The sequence below is a fragment of the Marmota marmota genome, unplaced genomic scaffold (genome assembly GCF_001458135.2).
Source record: "Marmota marmota marmota unplaced genomic scaffold, marMar, whole genome shotgun sequence".
Lineage (NCBI taxonomy): Eukaryota > Metazoa > Chordata > Mammalia > Rodentia > Sciuridae > Marmota > Marmota marmota.
The window spans coordinates 18,199,305-18,226,453 of record NW_026000174.1 but is presented as its reverse complement, the minus strand read 5'-3'; the positions used below and the strand labels follow the sequence as shown (position 1 = coordinate 18,226,453).

The following is a 27,149-nucleotide window of genomic DNA, read 5'->3' as shown; positions in this document are numbered from 1 at the left end:
AACAGTTATCACTTGAAACTGGATGAGGAAGGGAAAGAAGGAGTGGGCAAACACAAGTCTCTGGTTACAATGTTCCAGACAAATAGAAGATACAAATTCTGGTATTCTAAGGCACAGCAGGGTGAATTTAGTAACAACAATGTCTTATTTTAGAATATCTAGAAGAAAAAATTTTGAATATCCTCATCATAAAGAAGTGAAAAAAGTTTACCTTGATGAATAAATTAATTACCCAGATTTGATCATTGCCCAGTATACACATGAATCAAAATATCACCTTGTATCTTGTAAATTTGTACAATTGATATATGTCAATCAAGAAATTTAAAAAGTAAGTTCTTGTTTTCAGTTCCCTGTACAGTTCTTTGAATGCAGTTCTTCTCAAACTGAAGTCCTGTAAGGTAAATAATTGAGTATTCTGACCTTTATATAGCCATATAGGATAGTGATACTGAGATAGGATGCCTGCAATAGATACTTATAGGTCAAAGAACAGGCGAGGTATTAAATCACTTGTCATTATAATTTTAAAATTCAGTCCAAAATGTAACAATATTCTATGAATAAATGTTACAGAGCAAGGCCACCTACAGAGACAAAGCAACCAAGGATGTCATCTGTCACTGGTTCTTGCTACTGTGCCAGAAAAATTTCAGACACATCACACATAGTAGCAAGAGTTTATTAGAAGGGATAGGTAAAGGAAAAAGGGGACACTCTCAAGGGAAAAAGTGGTTCCCCTGGGAAAGGAGAGGGACAGTGTATATTTCCTGCTCCCCAATTTTGTTGGGCATCTCAGAGAAGTTTCCAGAAAAGTTCTGCCTGTGTCCACCAGTTGACCTTTGATAACAGGATTGCATCAGACTTCCACGTCCTCACTGCACATGGTCTTACCCCATGGAGGGGAGATTTTACTATTATAATGACATGTGAAAGATCCAGGCAACTCTGAGTCATTTGGGTGCATGTTGAGGGGCTCTAATTGGGAACATGTTCTTACAAATTTTATGGTTAAGAGTGTTGCCTCTTATCATCTTATCTCCCTGAGTTCTGCAATGTGGTCGGTCTGTGGAAAGATCATAAAATCCTCCACTTCAGGGTAGCTTGTGTTCTTCTTAACAGCAAGGAGGATCATTTAGGGCCTGCATCTCTCCTGCAGATGACATGTTGTTTACTAAATAATGTGACATATCCAATTGACCTCATTCTGGCAGGGGTGAAGTAAATTGCTTATCTGAAAGAAATCATGTGGGGTCAGCACAGTAGGTCAAGTTTGTGGCATTATCTCCTTAACCTCACTGTATCCACTTCTCTCTCATGTCTGTCTCTTACCTACCAATAAGGACCCAAGCCCCCTTCCTGGAAAGGATTATGGACAATTGCCTCAGTAGACTATGTCTTTTTTTTTTTTTTTCAATGAGAAATGACCTGAGTAACTTTCTCAGCATGTTGTCTGCCTGAAGAAGTTGAAGATTCAAAAACTTCTTTTCAAAAGACTATGCCCCTTTAAGTAGAAACTGATGGTGGTTTCATCTGTGGATTTCTCTTTTTAAAAATCTATGAATATTTTATAGTTTTAATCCTTAGACAAAAGCCACACCCACAAATATCTCCCTGATTGTCCACTGCCTAATTGTGGCTGAGAGTTATCATGTCAGGGGAGAATAATGCTAAGATTCATAGAAGTTCTTTGTCTAGTAGAAAATATTTATAAGGCACACCCTTAAATATTTCTGTATTCCTAGTAAACAATATTCTTACAAACTTGATCTATAGATGATACAACTCCCTAAAGCATTTTTTACTTGGAGAATTTTTCCTCCTGTGAAGATGCTGTGGGTGGAAAAAGCCACATTTATTACAACATAGCTAAGCTTGACTCTTTAGTATCTACCCTAAATTCTGCTTCAACACTGAACAATTTGATTATTATCTCATATCCCTTTATTTGTACCTTATCATATGTGGCATAAAATCAGTGTTAGCACTTTCAAAACTCTACTTCCAAATCTCCTTAGCCAAATACAACAGAGCATTAGGCATATTTTATACATTCCATATTTTAGTTACAAGCAATCTGAAGGCTCAATTAGACTGGATGTGCAAGATGACTTAATGATATGCTGGTAGTTGTTGTCTGCTGTCTGGGATTTCAATTGGGGACATTTATTCGAATATTTATTAATGGCTCCTCCATGTGACCTGGGATGTGCACAGCCTAGTAACTAGGGCTAAGAAGGAGTCTACTAATATCAAGCCTTTGAATAAACCATGGTGGATTATGTGAAGACTTTTATTAAACTAACATACGAAGCCCCAAATATCACTTTTGTGGATATCATTTGTCAAAGATATACTAAGTTCAGCCCAGATTCAAGAAGAAAGATCAGAATCCATTGACATGGGATGGCAAGATGTACACCTTGCAGAAAAGCACAGAAGCTAGAAAATATCATTGTGGTCATTATAGAAAACACAATCTGCCCTATCAAGTTACTATAGGGTTATCTATTACATACACTACATTCACCAGAAATATTGACAAGATTGTTTAGTTTTGTGAGAGGAAAAAAAAACATTCTGCCAAAGGAGAAAAATCTTCAAGAAAGAATGACCCAAGCTAAAAAGATAATGCAACAAATACAGAAAATAAATATTTTAATGATATAAGATTTTATGAAGTTTTATGATTTTATGAGATTATATGAAGTTTTAGGATGCATGAATAATGTTAGACAAGAAGCAATTATGGGGAATATACAGGAGTGCTGTCTTTCCTTTAAGCCCCCCACAAATTATTACAAGAATCAAGTTTATAGGTTTTTCGAAAGACCATGACTTTTCTGACATGAAAGGAGCCAGGATCTTGGTATCAGAATCACCTGGAGGATTATTAAAGAATGCAAAAGTCCATGGCCGGAGAATAGAGCCTGGAGTTGGCATTTTCACCTAGATGTTCAGGTGATTCAGGTATCCAGTAACTGTTTGGAAACAGTTGCTTTAGCGGATTAATTTTCCCAGAGGATGCTTTAGAAAGTGTAATGATCCCATGTTATGTTTACCAACTTTCAGCTTCAATGTGCTCTACAAAGATAACCCAAATTATGAGGCTTTTCATTACTTTTAACTTGTTTATAAAAATCTTCTATTTTATATATAATCAATATGCTATCCTACATGTCTTGGATATTTTATCTGAATATGAGACAAAGATCTCCCTCTAATCTATCTGTGCATGAAAACATCTTCAATTTTTAGCTTCTCTTCACATACAAATCTTTTCTTACTGCTTTCTCTTACCCATAGTGGATTTCTAGGATTTTATATAAATTGAAGTCAATATTATGGAAATATCAGCTTTTTTAAAAAAATGGAAAAAACCCTCACATCACTAGTATTACTTTTTGTCTTTGCCACGCCCTCAATCTCATGTCATTGATTCCCTTTAGGGGACAGGAGGAGGTTGATTCTGTCCCGAATCTGCTTGGTCTTCACCCCATAGATGATTGGATTGATGGCAGGAGGGAAAGTCACATAGAGGTTGGCAAAAAGTATGTGGAAGGAGTGAGGAATATTGTGACCAAAACGGTGGGCAAGGACGGAGAATATGGCTGGGGCGTAGAATGTAAGAATGACACCAATGTGGGAAGCACACGTACTGAGTGCTTTTTGGCGGGCATTCCAGGACGGAAGGTTAAAGACAGCATGAAGTATGAGAGTGTAGGAGATACCAATGAGGATCAGATCTGACATGACCGTCATCACAGGCACAGCAAATCCATACCATATATTGATGGAGATGTCTGCACAAGCGAGCCGGGCAACACCTATGTGCTCACAGTACGTGTGGGGAATGATGAGTGTTCGGCAGAAAGGTAGTCGCTTTAATAGGAAGATGCATGGGAAGATGATACAAAAGCTCCTGCTGATAATACCCATCACAATCTTAGTAATAAGCTGATGGGTAAGAATCGCAGAGTATCTTAGGGGGAAGCAAATAGCAACATAGCGATCAAATGCCATGGCCAGCAGGATAGCAGAATCCATGGCAAAGCTGAAGTGGAGGAAAAACATCTGAGTAAGACATCCATGGAAGGTGATCTCCTGAGGACCCAGCCAGAAGATGCTCAATGTTTTAGGTACACACGTATTAGACAGGATGAGATCTGTAGCAACCAGCATGGAGAGGAAAAAGAACATGGGCTCATGGAGGCTGCGCTCCGTGAAAATAAGGTAGAGGAGGACGCTGTTTCCTGCCAGGGCCACAAGGTAGATAATAAAGAAGGGAATCCCGATGCAGTGGTGGAAGGGCTCCAGCCCTGGAATTCCAAGCAGAATGAACACGCCTGGATTGAAGCTGCTCATGTTGAATGCCACCATTATGATCGTAGGTTGGAGGAATCTCAGAAACTGAAAATAAAAATTTTATGATATTTGGTTATCATCTTCAATAGAAATTAACCTCTGAGGTTTCTCCAATAGTATCCATTCACTTTCATTTCTCGGAAATGATTAATTATCTTCTTCTCTTTGCTAGTAAATGTCTGCCACATTTTCAGACACAATTTTAAGTCATAATAGAAGTGATATTTAAACATTGTCCCAGAGACATAAGTCACAAAACTAAATAGTCTTGCCTCTGTATCAACAACTCAGAAAATTCTCTAAGAAAATGTGTGCATAGGATAATATTAGGCAGAGACCCACTTAATTGCTAGTTAGGAATTGGAGCAAAGTTCAAGGTGAATTCCCAGCCCTAGAGAAATGCCATAACTAATATGTAGGATCACAAGGTGCTTAACAAAGGCAGGATCAATGTCTAAATCCTTAGGTAAAACAGGGGGTCTCTTTTCTTTCTTGCTTCTCCCTCACACTAAGCCATCTTCCCTGGTTCTCATTACTGTTAAAGAAAAGTTCACCAACATAAAGAGGAAAAAAACACTCTTCCCTAAAATTTAACTTTTCAATGACTTAATCTGCCCTTCAGACATTCCTAGTCCAGAATAATGTTCAAGAAAAGGCAGACTATGTTTAGCCAGGCTTAGTAATCCTAGCAACTCAGGAGGCATGTGGATTTTGAGTTCAAATGCAGCCTCAGCAACTTAGTGAGGCTCTAAACAACTTATGACATCCTATATCAAAATATCAAAATAATAATTTTTAAAAAGGTTAGAATGTGATTCTGTGGTTTAATGCCCCTGGCTTCAATACTTGTTTTTAGAAGAAGAAGAAGAAGGAGAAGAAGGAGGAGGAGGAGGAGGAGGGAGGGAAGGCAGATTAGCTGGGCAGGGTGGTGCATACCTGTAATCTTTGCAACTTGTAAAGCTGAGCAGGAGGATCACAAGTTCGAAGCAAGCATCAGCAATTTAACGAGAGAACCTGTCTCAAAATAAAACGTAAACAGGATGTGTGGCACAGTGATTAAGCATTCCTCCATTTAATCCTTGGTACCAAAAGAAAAGAAAAGATAAAAATAAAAGAGTATAGTCTGATGACTTATTATGTTAGATTTGCCTCATGAAAAGATGATCAAGTCCTTCTCCCAACCCTCCAAGAAGAAAAACAGGAGATGGGTAGCCTGGACTCCAGGCAAAGTTGCCCAGTGGCATTCTTCCCAGTTTAGTCCACTTAATGACTCATTCTGGAAAAACTTTCTTAAAACAGTTGAGTCTTTTTCCAAAACTCTTTTGTACCATGATAGAAACTCTTTTTCTCTAAACTTGGTGTCAATCTTTTTTCTCTCTCTCTCTCTCTCTCTCTCTGTGTCCCCTGAGTGTTGAAATTCTTCAGTGTTCTGTGTATATCTAACTGCTTTCTTGGTGAGAAACTTCATCTGGGAGATCTTCACAAATCCTGTGACTTATCACTGAGACCCCTATGTTGAACATTTTGAAGTCTATGGTCTTAAACACAGTACTCTCTCCTCAGTCACACAATTGTTATCCTATGCCTGCCATCTTCACTTAAAAGTCCCACAGGTACACCCCACTCAGAATATTCCAAATTACCCCACTTGTCTGTCTCTTGCACCAACCCTGATTCTACTACATTGTTATATAACTCAACAAATGACAGCACATCACAGTGTTTTTGTCTAGAAACTTTGACTCTATCTTAATCATATCTTCTTCACAAACACCCTCCCCATCTTCTAAACAATTATCCTATCACAAGTATTCACCCTCTAAGTATCTCTGTGTTACATCCACTCATTGCTATCCCTTCAGTGACTGCTCTAGCCTATGTATCATTAGGTGGCACCAAGACCTCTGCATCGGGCTCCTAATTTAAATGCATTTTCCTTTAGCAATTACAAGTTGGGGAGGGGTTGAAAAAAAAGCCAGAATATATAGAGAGAAAATTAAAAGAGTATTTAAAATATATCTCCTGGTGTACTCCTTTTGGCTTACCTTCCACTAAGAAAGAGTAGAATAAATCAGACATAACTTTCCTCTGTGCATATATGAATACATGACCAGTGTAACACACATCTTGTACAACTACAAGAATGGAAAGTTGTACTTTCCATTCAAGTGTCCCTGGCTTCAATCCTGGTGTCAAAAAAAAAAAAAGAAAGAAAGAAAGAAAAAAAAAGAAGGAGGAGGAGGAGGAAAATAAGAAGAAAAAAAAAGAAGGAAGGAAGGAAGGAAGGAAGGAAGGAAGGAAGGAAGGAAGGAAGTAAGAAGAAAAAAAAAGAAGGAAGGAAGGAAGGAAGGAAGGAAGGAAGGAAGGAAGGAAGGAAGGAAGGAAGAAAGGAAGGAAGGAAAGGCAGACTAGCTTGGCAGGGTGGTGCATACCTGTAATCTTAGCAACTTGGAAAGCCGAGCAGAAGGATCATAAGTTTTAAATACAGTGAACTTGAAAGTATATTCTTACTATTCCAAGAGAAATGAAGATGTGGTCTAAGGTCTATTGCAACTAGAGAGAAAAGGAAAATGGAAAACCTATCACTTCCAGATGGGAAGAAATGGCAAGGATGAAGTCAGCAGTGGATTTCACCTGTGTGTTACTCAAAGAAAGCTCCCCCTAATTAACAAAAGCTTTAGTTACAGGAGAGGCCAATATACCAATATACCGAGAAGCTTCATCAAGAGCCCATAACACAGGATCCAGGGTTCCCACTTAGTACCACAAAATTGTGTGGAATTTCCCTTTCTCACACCCTACCACACATGCACCCCATGCTATCTAAGGAGAGGAAAAGGGACAATATAGAAACTGAAAGGAAAAAATAAAAATTAACAGTTATGCTTATTGAATAACCAGAAACAAATACACTAATCTACATGAAATAAGTAGAAGTTGTCAGAAATTTAAACAAGACAATCGAAGCATATATCTTTGTGTATGTGGGTTTACAGGGCTGAGTGTTGAACTCAGGGCTTCCCACATACAAGAACAGTGGTAAGTTATATCACTAGCCCTATCTTCTTATTTATAAAAAGCAAATAATTTATTTAGAATATGGTTGATTTCCAAACATACAGAAAGCTTAAAAGTCCTCTATGCTTGCTTCTTTTTCTTTCTTTCTTCCTTTCTTCCTTCCTTCCCTTATTTCTTTCTTTTTCCCTTTCTTCTCTTTAGTTTTACATGACAATAGAATATATTTTGACATATCAAACATACATGGAGTATAACTTTCCATTTTTGTAGTTGTACAAGATGTGTGGTTACACTGGTCAGGTATTCATATATGCACATAAGAAAATTATGTCTGATTCATTCTACTCTTTCTTATTTCCTTTCCCTTCCTTTCTATCATTTCCCTTTGTCTAATCAAGTGAATTTATATTCTTCCTGCTGCTTATTGTGAGTTAGCATCCGAATATCAGGGAGAACATTCTTTGGTTTTTTTGGGATTGGCTTATTTCACTTACCATGATCGTCTCCAGTTCCATCCATTTACAAACAAATGTCATAATTTCTTCTACTTTAATGGTATATGCACCAGGTTTTCTTATCCATTCATCTCTTGAAGGGCCCCTACTTTGTTTCCATAGCTTAGCTATTGTGAATTGAGCTGTTATAAATAATGATGTAGTCACATCACTGTAGTATGCTGATTTTTAAATCCTTAAAAACATGGAATGTTTCACAAATTTGTATGTCATCTTTGCATAGGGACCACGATAATCTTCTCTGTATTGTTCCAATTTTAGTATATGTGCTGCTAAAGTGAGCATTCTCTACTTATTTTTAAAATTTTATTGTAACTATTTTGTAAAAGCCTAAATACTTCATTCACTCAAATGATATATTTAACTCTTAATTTGTATTCATCACACAATTTATAAGCAGTAAATTATAGAATGTTGTAGAGAAGTAGATACTCGCAGTCTGAATTAAGGTAACAATAGAGATTGAACTTCTGACATATAAAAAGATGGAACTGGTAGATCTTGCCTATTGTTAGAAGGATGATAGAAATAACAAACAAAGGTGTTGAAAATTTGGAAAGCTCTTTCATCTCCATGAACTTCCTAATAAGTTTTTTTTTACTTGTTTATTTGCTCATTTGTTTATTTTTTCTTTGATTCTGCTTTGTCTCACAATTTTAGAAAATAATTTAAAAGTTATCAAAATACGCCCACCTGTCAGCTATCCACCAAGGGCAGCAAATTATGTTACTTGGAAACACATTAACTGGCTGGGTGAATAGCATCCACTTTTTTACATCTCCAATACTTAACTCATACCTGAAGAATTTGCATAAAACTCTTCTAGACCTAACCAGGACCTGTGGCATTATTGACATCATGGTAGGATAGAGTTCCTACATGACACTCTAAAGGACTTCAGTTATTTTCTTTGCTTGGTCTTAAGCATCATGTTAACACCCCACCTCAAGTAAGAGTATTAATTGGAAGAGCTCACAGAATCCTCTCCCACGTCAAAAGTGAGATAACTTTGGTTCATCAACTATGTCACCCCCAATTTAACCTTCACATTTTGGAAATACTTCTGTCTGAAATCCTGCACTTGTGTTTGATCTTGATATTCAGCTAAATTAATTGTCTCTTTTTTACTGGCTAACTCCCACTCACCTACCATCCTCAACAAGCTTTACTGACAAATATTCAAACTAGAAATGTTCCTAAGAACTCATGAGGCCTTTTGCCTTCTTGAATCAGAATGCTTACTGCACTATTTTAGTTTTGCTTTATTAGCTTTCTCATGTAATAAACAGTAAACTTTAATAGGACAGAAGTAAGTTCTCTTAGAATAGTTTTCAATAAGTATAGGGTGAAGAAATTAGCATAGGAGTGTCCTTGGGACTCCACACTAATTCATTTCATCATTCAATTAATACAGTTCATTCAGGTTCACTACCCTGCCATTCACCTAGGTCTCTTTCCCAAATGTCCCTGCATAGCCTACCATAAAATAACACAGAGCAGTGTCCAGTGCTGTTAAACGTTTCTGGGAAATGAAAAGATCTCAAAGAGCATGGGAACTTGCTTCCCTTATTCATGTATCTTCAACTTGATGAAGACTTTCACCAAAGGAATCCATTGTCACTACACCCCACTGAAAGATGGTCTGGAAGTAAGGACACAGGAAGATGTGAGAAATTATTATCTTCCCCACCCACCTTCAAAGTTCTAAATAAAACAAAAGATCTGTAGCTTTGCATTTCCATGATTTACTCAATCTTCCTGGATATCACAAACTGTATATTTTCTTTAATGTATTAATAAGTCTTTGTCTTAGATCACAATCTCTTTGATCACACAATCCTGGTTTTTGTCGTTAGCAAATATTCTACTCATTATTACTTATTGATCGATCTCTGATTAATGAGTGTTGTTCTCTTCTCACCCAAGACTAAAAGTATGTCATGACACATTCTATATTCTAGCTCAGTCCCACTCAACACTAAACACAAGACACATTTTTCAGTAATATCTTTAACGTAAAGTACCATAACTTATGGCTGGTTTTTATTTTAGATGCACTGATACGATGATCTTACTTCTACCTCCTTAAAAATAATGGGCACCCGTGGTTGGTCTATAAATTGCAGAGAACTGCCTTTAAGACTCATCCCAGAAGACAAGTCCTCACCCCATTTTGTATGTTTGCTGCTCCATGGTGTGAACGGGGAAATAAGCTTGTTGGTGCTTGCCCTCATCTTCCCAAGAAACAACAGACACTCCTTCACATACGTGTTCACAAATATAAGCACATGCTTATACTTAGGAGTTAAATGAAAAGTCTCTGAGCTGGACTTTCAGATGTCAATCATCAGATGGCTAGTCCCAGTCTGGAATGGGCCATCCTAAATATATCATGACTACTTATTGTCTTAAACATTTCTCATATTATTAGCATTAGAACTTTTGACCTCCAGAAAAATCTAAAAATAGTTTAGGTAATTTAGTGTAAAGGACTCAGAATTAAGCTCCTCCTAGTTCCAGTGACACATGCCTATAATCCATCTACTCAGAAGGCTGAACAGGAGGATCACAAGTTTTAACCAGCCTGGAGTCTTCACTTGACCCTGTCTCAAAATAAAAAGCCAAAATGGGCTGGAAGTATAGATTAAGGGTGGAGCACTTTCCTAGTAAATAGGAGGTCCTGAGTTCAATTCCTAGTACAAAATTTATTTTGAAAAGGAAGAAAGAATGAATATCTTGCTAGGCATTCCTCTTTGATTCTACTCTCTTCAGTAAGCATAAGCTCTAGAACTATGTTCACGTTTTAACCTAGGCCTTTCTTACTTCTTGGAGTCTCCCCTTTCCCCACCTCCTTTGCTCTTCTTCCTCAGGCCCCCTCTGCACCAGCTTTTACTTCCTCCAAGTGTTCTCCCCTACTCCCCACAAAGTCATACCTCGGAAGTCCTGGTCCTGGAATTGTTTTTGCAAAGGCAGGATTAGGAACAGAGGGTATAAAATAAAGTAGGTCAAAGGCAGTCCACAGACAGAAGTGGCAAGGTCAGGAAGGACAGACAGAGGGACAAAAGGAACAGATGTGGGATCCACGTCACAGTGGGGACGAACAAAAACAGAGCCTAGAGGGTTTAGCACAAAAATACCTCCCTTGTCTTCTCCTGGGATGAAAGACAAATTAGAAGAGAGGGCTTCTGAGCCAGAGAGACCTATGAGCCCCAGTGATTCAAACAAATTAACACTCCCTATACTAGGAACTTATTCCTCTGCTAATATTAGTGAAAGCTTGTATCTTAGAATCCAAAACCATAGTGTAAAGATGTAAATGTGTAGGTTCTTTCTCTTATCCATTCCAATGTTGATGGCCAACACCGCTAAAACAAAAGGCAGATTGTTAAGAGAAAACATATCATATTCATTCAATCTGATTTTTAGTTGTCACGGGAGATTTCAGAAATAAAGATCCAAAGACTCAGTGAAAACTGCATTTTTAAATTCAGGTTCAATGAAGAAGGGACAGCTGGGTAGAAATGTGATTGGACAAAAAAGGTAGGATCTCATGGTAACTAGCTGGGGAATCTTAATGACACCTGTTGATTCGGATTCTTCTTAGTCTGTGTAACATTCCTTTCCCTCCAAGTAAGTCCTCAGAAATTAAGGTCTTAGATCCTCCTTTCAGGTGAGGTAGATGAGCAACCTCTCCAGGTTTTATGTCTTTCCTCCAGGGAGAGTTTTAGTTTCTACGCTTTCCTTGAGAAAGAAGAATTTTAGTTTCTATGACATTTTTTCTGGGGATAAACAGGAAATAAAGAGAGATGGACAAGAGCAGAGGAGACTTCTTTCTGAGGCCCTTCTGATTTCTGGTATTTCAAAGTATTCAAAATGCCACAGACCACACTTTAGGGTAACATGTTGTAATACCGCTGGTAGCATAATAGAATCAAAATCTTAGTGAGTTGAAATATATCCCCTTGTATCCTTAGATGACAATGCCCTGGAGACATTTTTCAGTGCCTGGCATTTCTGCAGTTGTGAAGAGGCCTCTCTTTCTGATGGTTTCTTCACTGGCCAATCTTGGTTGGCATTCTTCATCTTGCCTCTGTGGTGAATCAGCCTGATGCTGTGGAATTTTATTTTTCTTTATGTTGAATTATAAATCCAGGCTAAAACTCATTTGTTTTAATCCATTTATTGAGCAGCTATTATGTGCTACCACAATTGCATTCAATAGGAATACATTAGTGAACAAGGCAGGTGCTAACTTGGTCCTCAGGACTAATGGAGATCAGACATTAAAAACTAAATACAACAGTAATCATCTCATCAGGACTTTGATAGTCCTAAAATTAAAAGTGCATGTGCGATGGGAATGTATATAAGAGATCGTATTATAGTATACAGTATTCAAGGAAAGATTTTTCTCTCTCTTTTTTTTTTTTCTTTTTTTGTACAGGATATTGAACTCAGGGGCACTCAACCGCTGAGCCACATCCCCTGCCCTATATTGGATTGTATTTAGAGACAGGGTCTCACTGAGTTGCTTAGCACCTCACTTTTGCTGAGGCTGGCTTTGAACTCGCAATCCTCCTGCCTCAGCCTCCCAAGCCACTGGGATTACAGACGTGAGCCACCATGCCCGGCAAGGAAGGACTTTTAATTGAAGCCTAAATAAGAGGCACCAAGCCAATAACAGTGACTAGAAATTGTACATATTTGTGAAGCTGAAACTAGGCAAGTAATGGTGGGTATGTGGTCTTAATTCAATTATCAACAGTTGTATCATTCTAGCCTTTTGGGACATTTTCAGCAACTTCTTCAAAATACAGAGCTAACTCCACCAAGATACCCTGAATATATTTTTCAGCTGAGTATATAAGAGAGATGGTGAGTTTAGGATATAAAACAATGGCTAAAATAATGTACTGTGAAATCTATGCTAGCTATCAACAGTTATTTAAAAGGCCATGAACAATAGTTGAGAGAAAAGAGTTTTGTTGATGTTTGAATATACTTGAAAAACATTAAAAACATGAGGGGCATTAGGTATTTTCATTGGGCAGAGTGTAAAAAAATACAAAATACTATGTTTCAGCCTTCAAGAAATATATGAAACAGATATTGGATAGAAAAACACATAAGAAAATAAGTGATAGTTTTCAATAATGCCAAAATTAAAGTTCCTATATGAGCCTCTTCTGAGCCACTTCACCAACATTTCAGATAGAAAAAATATATCTGAATACACACATACAAATAGGATCTTTATGTCAGAATGCCAATTTTACTCATTATTTCCTTCAATTTTTAAATATATATTTATTATGATTTAAAACATGCCTTTATTTTGAGTGGAGATTTGGGATCTAGATGGTCTTATCCTAAGGCAGTTTCCCAAGAGGACTATTGGTGGCTTCCACCCAACCCCATTGGAAATTTATACCAATTTTATATTAAGTACAATCACAAGACACTGGGTATGGCAATATAAAAAGATTATTTCTGGAATTACTTTCTCAAAGATGCAAGGAACTGCTATAAATTGTAAATAAACATAAATTACGTATAAGTAAATATAACTAAAATGTAACACTTGGAGTTTTATGAGAGCTTGCTCTTTTCATTTAAGTTTTCCTTGTCCTGCAATCATCTTAAAGGAGGACAATATTCAAGCATAGTCCTGAGGACCTGGAATCACTGAAAAATTTCAAGGTAATGGTGACCCAATCACACGTAACTTGTAAAATGCTCATTATGGCTTTCATAGAGTGCATTAGAAGGAACAGGTTGGAAATCCTTCAAAAAGACTATGAAATACTCTCAGAGAGATAGGTAATACACTAAAGCTCTGTCAAATTCCATGTCATAATAAAGGTCAGAAAGTGATGTTTATATTCACCAGAATGAATAATAGAAACTTCAGACTCAATTGTTCAATTTATTATTCTTATTATTTTGCATTACAATTCTTAATACACTTTTATACCACAACTTATCATGTCTCTGATTGTATATCAGGTATGTTGAGTTAATTTTGTCAGATGGCATCATAAGAGAAATAAAGGCAAATCACAGTTCTAAGGCAGTAGCATTCCTATTTTTAATAGTGCAATTTATCATGAAGGAAGATGGGAAAGAACACTTGGTACAGAGACACGTAGTGAGTTTCCAGATCATTTTTGGAGAAAATAATCTGGGAGTGTTGGGGACCGCAAATCAAGTCAAGATGGCGCCTGGCAGTTTGCCAGGAGGAGTGGTTTGTGAGGCAACGCCACCAAGCCATTAAGATGGTAGAGATTCCTTATTGACTGATTGCTGTAACTGGATGATGCTAATTGAGTCAAGCTGTGTATAATGAGTTAGGTATATATACCTCTGCTGTTTTGAAATAAGGCGGCTCCCGCTACCTTGGGTGCCTGCTACCTTGAGTTCCTGCTCAGTTCCCGCTGAGTTTCCCCGCAATAAAGCAGTTCCTGCTTCAACCTTCAAGTTGCTTGTCACCTCCCGGTTATTTTGCCCAGCCGGACTCTTCATGGGAGAGTTTGTAAGGCATTAGTGTGAGTAGAATCCCAAGAAGTAATTAGATGAAGAGTTCAGAATTCAGAATCATATAAATCTGTATTCTGTGCTTGGATCCTCCTTTAAGCATCTTTCTACAATTTTGTTAAGTCTGTGACTCCTTATTCAAAAACAAATTAAATAATATTACTCTCTCAAACATATTTTTAATTATTAATCTTAAACCATAAAATAAAATCTAAGGGATATTTTTTAAAAGTGTTGGATTTCTTTGTGTATTTAATTAAGAAAAATGGGTACAAAAATATGTACCTCTAAGCTTTCCCAGATGGGGAGGAAAAAATAAAGCAAGTAGAGAATTTAAGAAAAAGTAATAATAATGTATGTTATCAGGACCAAAGTTTGAAACATAGTGTTTGATTATAGCAGAGAATGTTGATAACCACCTGACAAAGGAAGGCAGAAGACTTTTGCTTTTATTTCAAAACCACAGGATGAGTTGCATCTGGGGAAATATCTATTCTTCAAATATCTTCAAAATTAGCAACAAGAATAATATGAACCTTAGTTTGGCTCTGCTGCATCCAGCATCAGCTTTTACACACACACACACACACACACAGAGGCAAGGTATTAAAGAAAAGAGTTCATGTTTCAGAAATTTAAATGGCTTGTCTTTCTCTACTTTTCCACTTCCTTATATTCTTTACAAGGGTAGAATGCTTAAATTTTAAATTATTAAGAGGTATACCCTCATTTTGTGTCTTTCTATGTTACGTAAAATTTCAAAAAATCAATTAATCTAAATTTCACCTTTGGTGTCCACTCACTGTGGCCTCTTCCAAGTGAAGAGAAGAATAAATTTCTCCTGGATCTGCTTGGTCTTCACACCATAAACAACAGGATTTAGGGCAGGAGGGATGGCCACATAGAAGTTGGCAAATAGGATAAGGACATTCCGAGGGACACCGTGCCCAAAGCGATGAGCAAGGATGGAGAAGAAGGCAGGTGTGTAAAACATGAGGATAACACAGACATGGGAGCCACAGGTGCTCAGGGCCTTTTGGCGGGCACCCAGGGATGAGAGTTGAAAGACAGCACGGAGGATGAAGACATAGGACACAGCAATAAGGATGACATCTGAGATGACAGTCATGAGAGGTACAGAAAATCCATACCAAATGTTGATGGAGATGTCAGCAGAGGAAAGCTGAGCAACACCTATGTGCTCACAGTATGTATGTGGGATGATGCGGGTCCTGCAAAATGGTAAGCGTTTTAGAAGAAACACATCTGGCAGGACAATAGAGAAGCTCCTCACAACAATGCTCACCATAAGCTTGATGATCACCTGTGGAGTCAAGACGGTGTTGTATCTCAAGGGCAAGCAGATGGCCACATAGCGATCAAATGCCATGGCCAATAGGACAGCTCAGTCCACTGCAAAGCTGAAGTGCAGGAAAAACATCTGTGTGAGACAACCAGAGAAGGTTATTTCTTGGGAGCCAAGCCAGAGGTTACTGAGCAGTTTGGACACTGTGGCAGTGGACAAGATGAGATCCGTGCTGGTTAGCATGGACAGGAAGGAGAACATGGGCTCATGGAGGCTGCGCTCAACTGCAATGAGGTAGAGCAGGATGCAGTTGCCCACAATGGCCACAAGGTAGATGACACAGAAGGGAATCCCAATCCAGAGGTGGAAGTGCTCCAGGCCAGGTATTCCAAGAAGGATGAAGGAACTTGGGTTGTAACAACTTGAGTTATACATGGTCTCTTCGGTCTGGGATCCACTGGTTCTTGAGCCCTAAGGACAAACCAGCTGTCAGTGTGAATTATGAAATCTGCCAATTCTACTGTGGAGCTGAAAATAGTTGGTTACTGCAACTATCACATTCAGGGTTCCTACATAAGAAGCATGTACTCTCCCAGGGATGATGAGCTGGCACCTGTGGGATTGACTAGTCTTATACATTGACATACATATATATACATACATATACATATACATATACATACATATATATATATATTCTAATAAACCCTATGATATAGCTATTTTGGGGGTCAATAATTTTTTATGATTATACATCAATAACTTTCTTTTCCATTGTGGATTATTTAAATTGCGCCCTCATTCATAGGGCAAAAAAAAATCAATTTTGAAGCAAAAGGCAAAAAATATTAGAAGAGGGAGGACATGGAAAGAGAATACTACTACTACTACTACTACTACTAATAATAATAATAATAATAATAAAAGTACTAAAACTGTTATATATGATGAAGTTTGTTATATGAAAGCAGGAGGAAAAAAATAACAAAAAGAGAAGAAAAAGGGGCACATTTCAGGGCTGGGGTGATGTGGGAACTTTTACTTCAATGATTGAAATATGGTTCAAATTTGGAGGTATATTTATTGAGATGCCATCTACCAGGGAACATTCAGGGACAAGGGAACAACATTCCCCCTTCTGAACAAGCAGTGAGCTCAGTATGATTTAAGACTTCACAGGCAATATTGGAAACCTTAGAGGATCTCTGTTCCCTTTGCTAGTTGGGGAGATAGCTTTATAGATCAGTGATGATCAGTGAGTCTCACAATGCCTCCAAAATAGAAAACAACTAGTGCAATTTGTCATAGGCAAAATCAAACACAGCTGACTCTCCTCCACTGGAATTAAAACAAAGAGATACTAAGAAGTTTTGCAAAAAAAAAAAAAAAAAAAGTTTTCTTTTCCTCAAAGTTCTCCTTTCTTTTCGGTATGCCAGTGTTTGGACTCTATGTGTGAAAAGCTCCATCTGTGTAGAAAATAGCACATTTGGGGTGGTCTTTACATTGAAAATGCCCTTCACACTTTAACTCCACTTCTGTGATCTGTTTTATAGAGTACTTTGAAATGAGAAGGGAAGGGAAATGGGCACACTGACACCAGTAGGTATGGCACTGGAGAGGCCCTGCAGCATATATGCCATCCTTACATGAGTTTTGAAGAAGTTTTGCTTTTACCTTACACACACACACACACACAAAATTTTTGCAAAATCATTCTAAAGCTTTTAAGTATAGGAAGTGGACTTTGCAAGCCCGTCACAAGTCACAACTTGCATGAGTGTGTTTGGCAGGACTCCGTTGTCCTATATACAAGAAGAGATGGGAGAAACCACATAGGATTTTGTGACATCTCTCAACTCTTCTAGGTCCCCCCACCCCACCCATCCAGTCAAAGCTTTACAGAAGGAGGCTTCTCGATTAGTTTTGAATTTCAGAGTCCTCAATCAGCCCAAGCAAAACCACTATATCTACCTAGGAGAAAAGTAACTAGTTCCCATTGTCCAAGACAGCTCCCTGTATGAATGCCTGCTATAAGTTCCATCTTCAGAACTGATGCAAACTAAACTCCTATAGGGACTGAGCTTCTATGGAGAATGTACAGCAACAGAGTCCCCATGAAATCCTATCTAAACTGATGGTCATGTGGTCTCCTGTGGCCTGAAAAGCAGGTGGACAGAGAAAGCTCCCAGCATCTCGGGAATTTTGGAGAGAATGCCACTTATAGCACAGAATTGCTGCACACATACACCCCACCTCAGGACAACACTGAAGGAGAAGAAAACTCAATAATCATTACAACTACAAAGGGAGGCTAAAATAAAACATCCAAACTCAGATCTGCTGCTTTAGTGAAAACTTCATTCCTTTTGCCCAGAGAGCCCTTTTCTTCTGAATTCCTGGATCCATCTATTCCTGGCTCTAAGTACAGACCAGCTATATTTGCTGGTCTGCACTTGAAGCCAATAGTCTCCTCAGGCTCTAATTCCTTGTCATAGAATCATTGGTGCCAGAAGAATCCCTTTCTGTCAGGGCCAGGTCCTTCAGGGCTCAGCCCATACTTGGACCCTGAGTAAAGGGAGTCTGCATTGTTTGATGAAATGACAGAGCCAGTGAAGGCCTTTCTCTTCACTAAGTGACTGCACTTTTTAACTCACCAGACTCTGAGTTCTGTCGCTTGGTGAACAGGGTTAGTAGGAACTATCTATTTAGAAGAAACTGAGTACGATTTTAAACTAGGAAATATTGTCGTAAGAAGTAAATGAAAACATTTATGCATTTGCTCATATTCCCAGGTCATTTAGGTTAGATGGGCCCCTCCACTCCCCTTCCCTCATAGGGGATAAAAGACATCATAATAAGTAATTTCTCTTGAGATAGAATGTCACTGGGGTTTTAATAGCTTGTGGATATTGGACCCACAGGATATTCAGCTCTAGACAAATCCGACAACATCAGTTGAGACAGCATTCTCAGAAGCCTAAGAATAGTTTTGTTTTCCCAATATTCTTTAGTTAGTCTTTATGTATACTTTCACCAATACTATTCCAATACAACTAAGACTTTCTAGATTGTTGACATTGGAGTTTAAGCCCTGCAATTTTTTTTTTAATTTTTTTTTTTTTTAATATTTATTTTTCAGTTTTCGGCAGACACAACATCTTTGTTTGTATGTGGTGCTGAGGATCGAACCCGGGCCGCACACATGGCAGGCGAGCGCTCTACCGCTTGAGCCACATCCCCAGCCCTAAGCCCTGCAATTTTGTCTTTAAAATTTTCTTACCCATTTTCAGTACTTTGCACTGACATAAAAGTTTTAGAAGTTATGTCTTATAACTAACACATACACACACACACACACACACACACACACACACACCACACACAAGTTGGATTATTTGATTGCATTGAATCTATGTGTTAAAATGGAAATATTTGACACTTTTGTAAAATTGAATATTTATTCTAAAAATATAAATGTAATACATCTCCTTATTAATGTAGTTTTATAAAATTTTCCCAATAATAGATTAAAATTCTTATATGTACTTAAAAATACAAATATACATTTTTTTGGATGCTGAGTATATTTGTATCATGCAGCCACTCTAAAAAAGTTCCCCTAAATTCCTGACTTTAAACAGTAGAAACAGATGATCTATTGCAGTTCACAAGCCCACTATTCATCTTACAGTGTTGAAAACAATGTATTGAGATGGTTGCATGTCTTTTGAGAAACTCTAAAAGAAAACATTTCCTTGTGTTTTTTTTTCTGGCCACAAGAAGCCCACTGGTCTTCAAAATCAGCAATGATACTTCTGCCTTTTTACCATAGTCACCTTTTCCTGTGATTCTCCAATTCTCTCTTCCTCTTCCATTTTTAAGAATCCTGTTATTGCATTTGAGTTATTTCGATAAACCAAGATATGTCCCTATATTAATGTTGATTACTTTTATTTGAACTGTAACTGAAATTTATGTGAATCTGAATTCCCTTTTGCCATGGAACTTAACATTATTACAGGCTCTTAGGTTTAGGATAAGGCTATTTTATTTATTTATTTATTTATTTTTGTAGAACCATTATTCTGTCTGTAGTTTTATAGTTGGTAAATTATATTCATTGAATTCACTATTTTTTTTCTTTAATACTGAGGGGGCACTAAGAATAGAGAGTTAAAAAGTGCAGTCACTAAAGGGGCACTTTATCACTGAGCTACATCCCTAGACCTTTTAACTTTTCTTTAACTTTCTGCATCAGCCTCTCAAGTAGCTGAAATTACAGGCATCAGCCTTTGTGCCCAGCTTCAATTCACTACTCTTGATTAGTGTTACTATGCTAGATATATCAGTAATACTAGATGCAGTTACATGGCATATATTGTTGTTCATTTGTATTTGCTTCTAAATTTTTCCTTATTCAAGTTAATTTGTCATATGGATACGCGGAATTATTTTCAGGTATCCTGGTTGTTTGAAGGATGTTTTGTGAGAAGGTGGCTCACACTGACTTCTCTTTCTTTACCTCCTCCTTCTGCTCACCTTTCCAGATATCCCGACCTATTCTTCTAGACATTCCAACCTAAATTAAGCTTAGTATAGTGATTTGAGATCCTGATCCAGTGATGAATTTATGGATATCAAATATCTAGTGAGACAAAATTAGAAAACTGTAAAAATAATAAATAAAACTTTAAAAATCACTGAACAGATTTAATAGAAGATTAAAGATGGCAGAAGAAAGAGTAAGTAAACTTAAAGGTAAATCAATACATACTCTCTGGCCTAAAAACTATTTACTTAGATTATGAAAGAAAAAAATACAAAGGGGACAATATCAAAGGAATAACACACATTATTCAAGGAAGAAAAGGAAAAGTAAATATTTCAAAATATATTTAAAGAGATATTAGCTGTCCCCCCTGCCCTCAAATAAAACGGTCCTAGGTTAGTGAAAGACAACTTTAAGAAGAATAAATACAAAGAAAGCTGCCATCAAGAACATCCTAGTAAAGGTTCTGAGAAAAATTTGACTGTAGCCATAGGAAACAACACAAAAAATCAATAGATTATCCCCCAAAAGGCCCATGAATGAAAGACTTCGTCTCCAGGGTAGTGCTATTGGGAGATTACTGAACCTTTAGAAGGTGGACATCCACCAGTCACTAGGGTCCTGCCTTCAAAGGGCACTGAGGGCCCTGGCCCCTTCCTCTTCCTCTTTTTTGGCTTTCTGGCCATGAGGTAAGCACCTTTGCTCTGCTCTTTCATGCCACTTTCCACCATTGCCATCCTAATTCTCACCAGAAGCCTAAAAGCAATGGGCTAATCATGAACTGAAACTTTAACTCTATGAATCACAATAACCTTTTTCTCTTTATGAGTTAATTACTTCAGTCATTTTGTTATAGTGATATAAAGGTAACTAACACAACCTCTAATTAGAAATAATGAAATGACATGTCTTAAAAAAAATAAAAGGAAAAGTCAAATAATGATTAGATCACAATTCTGTATACTGTGAAAATATTTTCTATGCATTGAGTGTGATGGTACTCTCCTGTAATCCCAGCAACTCAGGAGGCTGAAGCAGGAGGATTGCAAGTTCAAGGCTGGTCTCTGCAATGTAGTGAGACCCTAAGCAACTTAAAGAGATCCTGTCTCAAAATAAAAATTAAAAAAAATAAAATAAAAAGGCCTGGGGATGTGTCTCGATCTAATTACCCCTGAGTTCAATCCCTGGTACTGAAAACAAACAAACAAAAATCTAAGACTGGAACCACCAAATATGTTCCAGCCATCCCACTCTTCAGTTATTGGTCCAAAAAAATTAAAATAGGCATACTATAGGGATATAGCCACATCAGTGCTTATAGCTGCACAATTCACAATTGCCAGGCTATGGAACAAACCTAGGTACCTTTCAACAGATAAATGGATAAAGAAAATGTTATATATACACAATGGAGTATTAACCATCCATAAGAAGAATGGCATTATGTTGTTTACTGATAAGTGGATAGAATGGGTAGCTATCATTCTATGTGAAATAGGCCAGACTCAAAAAGTCAAAGGTTGAATGTTTTTTCTGATAGTGCAAAATTAGTGGGAAAGAAAGAGAGAGACAGAGACAGAGAGAGAAAATGTTCCATCAAAACAGAAGATATCAGTGGACAAGAGGAAGAGGATTGACAGGGAGGGAAAAGGATCAGGGTAAGGAAGGAAGAGTGGAATAAATCTGACCCAACCTTCCTACGGACATATATGAATATGCCACAGTGAATCTCACCATCATGTATAAGACATTAAAATATAACAAAAAAGTAAATAGATCAGTAGAGGAAAGGGAAGAGACAGAGGGCAGTGGGGAAGGAAAGGAGAAGTACTGGGGACTAAATTAGAGCAAATTACACTCCATACTTTCATAATTATATCAAAATGAATCCTAAAGTTACAAAAAAAAACAAACCTAAAAGAACCAATAAATATATAAGCACATGAATAAATAAGAAGTTAAACCATGAGGAAATGCCTCCTCCCCATTCCGCTTTCCTCAGGAGAGGTGTACTAGTTGCTGGATGGATCAGCACTCACTGGGGCCCTGAACAAAGGCTTCTGAAACTTTATGAATCTGGAGAGGCAGGGGAAGCCCAAAGGGGAAAGAGCTAGAAAGCGAAAAGCACTGAGTACTGAGACCTACCAGAGAAATGTCTTCAAGCTTTCCTAACAATAAGACCTCCTGGCAGTCATATGGCTAGGAGGACCTATTAGCGAGAACATGGCCTATCAAGGAGGGAAAGGCACAGGCAGGGGTAGAAGGAACAGCACCCAGGTGAGTCAACACGAGCTGCCTATCAGGATCTGGACATGTTTTCTGTGTTGGAGGGAGACATTGGAAAGCAGGGTGGAGTAGTGTCCCAGGTGTTTCACAGCCAGGACTTCTGGGGGCTATGCAGGGCAACCTGTTGGAGTTGAGCAGGGCTTCCCCAGGTGTTCCTCCCCAGGTGTTCCTCCCCAGGTGTTCCTCCCCAGGTGTTCCTCCCCAGGCGATCCTGGAAGTGCCCCAAGACACGTGGATGCTGCTGTTGCTGCTGTTGCTTTTGCTTCTGTCTTGGCTGCTGTGTTCTGTCTTCAGGGCAGTGGGTTGCTGGCAGGGTACTCCAGAGTTTTGCAGTAACAGACCCTGCACTGTGACACTCTTGCTTACAGGGAGATTACCTCTGCAGGGGATCTAAATAAAATTCTAGGGTCATTTTCAGGCTTCTGGGCAAAGTGATCTTAAAGGGGTTCCACATGCTTTCTGCCCCACTCTGAAGTTTCGATAACTATTGCTCTGGGACCTGAGCAGAATCTTCTGGCCATTCCCATTAGCAGATGGATCCAAGATGTGGTGGGGGCACCATTTCCCCATCTGTCTCCAAATCCCTCTGTGTTGAAGCTCCCCTCTTTCCCCAGTGACTCCTGCCTCCTGATGTTCCTGCCTCTGTGCATTCCCTCCCCACCCCAAGGGTGGACAGAACTTCTGAATTCCTCATAACTAACAGTATGTGGCCAAGATGAAGAGATGCCAGCACTGTGACTGTGCCCTATGATCTAACACCGTCTTACTGAAGCAGTAGCTCCCTTTCTCCTACTGTCCTTCAAGAAGCAGTCGCCATCCTGTGAACTACCCATGGAGAAGTGCATGGACCAGGAAATTTGGACAGTCTTCAGAAGCTGAGGGCCTCTGTTCTACAAGTGCAAGGCACTGTATTCTACCACTAACCTGAGTTATCTTGGAACCAGACCCTTTTCTCCTTTAACCTCCCAGTGGACACCTTCACTACACACTGCTGAGGTTCTGAAAGACAGAACCCTTCTAAACTGCTGCCAACACTTATGAGAGACAGACTCTGTGAGCTAACCGAAGCCTTCTATGTCCTTCAGTTTGGGGTAGCCTTTTATACAGTAATAGAAAACTAATATAGCCTTTCTCTACCATATTGAGTGATATTGAAGATATTATTACAATTATAAAATCAGATTATATGGCTATGAATATGATAAGAAAAAAGATATTTTACAGTGATGTAATATTTATAATTTGGTAACACATATTAAGGGCTGTGACTATTTACACAAATTATTCTATTTCATTAAACAAAGTTAATAACCTTAAATCATGAAAAAAACTAAAAGTAAATACTCATTTTTAAAAATATTTATTTCAAATCAGAGAAACCAAGAAAAAATAATAGGTACAACTCTGTGTCAATGCTTATTTGCCAAGAAATAGCAGAAGTTATTACAAATATTCTATTATTTAATTCTCACAATATCGTTTCAAGTAAGTTTTGTTGTGTTTATTTATGTTTATACTTATATATGTTCATACTTATATTTATGTATATATTTCAAAAGAAATTGAACCTCATAGAAATTAGTTAATTTGATAAGGGCCACTATGTGGTGATATCCTCATGCACAATTTTGTTTTCCAAGTGCAAGCATTCAACAATCCAATTACAATGTTTAACCTCTACACTAAAAATATTTTCTTATTTTCAGCAGTAGCATGCTGGGCATGAAGTGGTTCGGCAAATTATCCATCATCGTGACCCTCTCCTGCCTCATTTATGGCTGCACGGATTCAGAATGTCAAATTATATTTCTTGGTCTCCAGGGTTTATCTTAAGATGCCTCAGGCTCCTGCTGCAGCTCAGCACTTCCTGGGCTGCCCCTTCTGCCCCCAGCACCTTCAGAATCAGGCTGCTGCCTCTTCCATGGTAGTTGGTGCAGAGAAATGAGCAGTGATGTTGGAGTAACATGGACCTAAAACTAATCTGCCTCTCCTGCTCCTTAGCATTAGGAGCATAAGGAGGAACTCTGTTTACAAATTCCTTTAACTTTTTTTTATATAAATGTGTCCTTCTTCTGGTGCTTTTAACAGAGTAACTGGCAAAGTGTTTATGTATTTACATTTAATTATATTCACTATTATATGTATATATAAGTATGTGTGCACAAATGAATTTGTGTGACTATTGCCAAACATAATCTGGAAAGACACAATCTCAAATGTCATAATCTCAAACACCATAATCCTCAAAGGGGAAATCCTAAATGATGAAAATCTCTGAAGTCTAAAATCCTGCAATCACAATCTCAAAAGATTAAAACCCTGAAAGTGGAATCCTGGAAGCTGAAATTCTGAAAGCTGCAATTCCCTCTGTGAGCAGTGGGGGAGGCTATACAAGAGGAAGGGAAAAATCAAACTGTGGGGAAAGACTTAGTGTTTGGGTTGTAGGCAGGATTCTTGCATCATTTTAGTTGAATGAAGGTTAGTGTATGTTAGGTTCTTTGGGGGTGGGGGGGTTGCTCAAATGCAGGCGGATATTAACAAGAAAATAGACAGGAGTACCTGGGGGTAGTTAAGGGCTTAGGGGGTAGTAAAGTAGTATTCATCTATTTGCATTTAAAACCCAGAAACCTGATAAAGCATTATTTTTGAGTCTGTGAGGGTTTCTAGAGACATGAGTGTATAACTATGAGTGGCCTAGATGGTTGAGGTCCATTGTGGCTGGCACCATCCAATCTGCGTTGGCAGGAAAAAATAACTATAGAAGGTCGACCAGGACCTGTCTATATTTCATCTTCCCATCACTGTTAAACTTGTCCAACTGCTGTACATATGCCTGAATGTTCATGCTTACAAAAATATGTATGAGATCCTTGCATATCTTAATATGTGAAGAGGTTATGAAGTGTTCTGTTTCTCAAATAATCTCCTTTTAAAAATGTACACAGATGACTTATAAAGAATTTTAAAATATTTTCCAGAATATGTTTTTGGGATTTTGATTTTTCAGGATATTAGACTTTGGGGATTTGATCTTTTGAGAGTTTAATATTTGGAATTGTGTCTTTAGGGACTTTGCCCAAAACTATGCACAAGTGTATATGAATTCATCAATCCTGAGCCAGGCAGTATTCATCCAGCATGGCTGTTTTATTCCTCCTTATTTCTATACCTCTTTATGTGAATTCCAGCAGTGACACAAATGGCCCTGATTTACATTATATACACAATGGTTATTTTTATTTATTAATTTAACTGCTCTGGGAGTACCCAGATTAAATACCCTTTTTGGGTATGTCTCTAATTGTTTCTCATTCACATTTGAACCACAGAACTAGAAATTACTCTTATAATTATATATCTGAATATCTATTTAACTGTCACTCTTATATGCATGACTTTGTAGTCAATATGAGAAAATGGGGGAAATAGAGAAATTCTCTTCCTGACTTTATGAAATTTAGAGTTGAGGGGTACAGTGTGGAGAGGGGGATGGATTTACTAATGATGGTCTTGAGTAATAGCAGCTGCTCACAGCAGTTCTTATCATTACCCTCTCCTCACATATTTTCATTTCCTAATTCAGAGGGTACTGACTGAATCTTCACCTCTGCTTCCAGTGAGGAGCCCTAGAAAGCTATGAATGGTCTATGGGCCACAGCCCAGCCTCTGGACCAGTTCCATAGAGACTAGCAGTAGAGAATTAGGCCTGGCCCTTCTCAAGCATGAAATACATAATTTGGAGAAGACAACAGGGGCACATGTGCAGTTCTTTGAGGCTTCATAGTTTATCTGTTGTAAGTGTAAAATATTGTAATATTTCTGCATGGCTTTCCAGATCAATTTCTAGCATCAAACCCTCTGAGTTTGGAACTCTTAATGGTGTGGCAGCTGCAATGATCTGTGGCTTCATGGTTTACTGGTCTTGTAAAACCCCCAAGCCCAGACTCAAGGAATTATGTTGGTATTCTAAATATCCTTAACTATGTATACCCTTCTCTATGAGCCACATCAGCTGGCTGAAAGCACAACCCAGCTAAGGTATCAGGAACAAGAGGAGCACATGGGAAGAATTTCCATTAGGAGCACCTTTTCTAACTTTCAGTACTATGTTGGGTTAACATGAATTATGTTGGAAGTGACAGGATAACAAGATCCTGTAAAGGGGAAAGGGACCAGAGAAGGGGGAAGAGACAAGAGGGTAAAAGAAGACAGTAGGGTGAGTGGACATGAATAAATCAATATATGCACATCTGGAAATGTCACAATCAAACCCATAATTTATATAATTGACATGCACTCATAATTTCGAAAAATCTGGGAAATAAAATACTCAACAGTAGAGCAAAAGATACTCAGAGGGCAACATACTAGGTAACAGCCAACATATTTCAGAGCTACAGTAATTCGAACTGTGGCCAGGCAATAGATAGCAAGTTGAACGGGTAAGGGGTGGGGGGCGTGCCCCTTCGTTTTACCACCCCTCCTCCTGGGGAAGGCAGGGCTGCACAGGGGCCCACTAATTGGGGTGTGGAGGGGGACCAAGAGGCTTACGTGAAGGCAGCACATTGGCCCAATT

The 27,149-nt window shown here is 38.2% G+C and overlaps 2 protein-coding genes and 1 non-coding gene across 3 annotated transcripts; all 3 read right to left on the bottom strand.

Moving 5' to 3' along the window:
• Positions 1-3,432: 3,432 nt before the first annotated feature.
• Positions 3,433-4,380, bottom strand: LOC107133571 (olfactory receptor 52H1-like). The gene has a single exon (XM_015475884.2). The coding sequence runs from the start codon at positions 4,378-4,380 to the stop codon at positions 3,433-3,435; it is 948 nt and encodes a 315-aa protein (XP_015331370.1).
• A 3,696-nt stretch (positions 4,381-8,076) lies between these two features.
• Positions 8,077-8,183, bottom strand: LOC125612215. The gene has a single exon (XR_007342550.1). It is a non-coding gene; the product is annotated as a U6 spliceosomal RNA (small nuclear RNA).
• A 7,048-nt stretch (positions 8,184-15,231) lies between these two features.
• On the bottom strand, positions 15,232-16,173 carry LOC107133560 (olfactory receptor 52H1-like). The gene is given in 1 exon segment (XM_015475879.1): positions 15,232-16,173. A coding segment is annotated over 1 exon segment (942 nt).
• Between the last annotated feature and the right edge of the window lie 10,976 nt (positions 16,174-27,149).

Excerpts from the sequence above, each read along its gene's own strand:
- LOC107133571 (XM_015475884.2), bottom strand. The coding sequence starts at position 4,380 with ATGGTGGCATTCAACATGAGCAGCTTCAATCCAGGCGTGTTCATTCTG.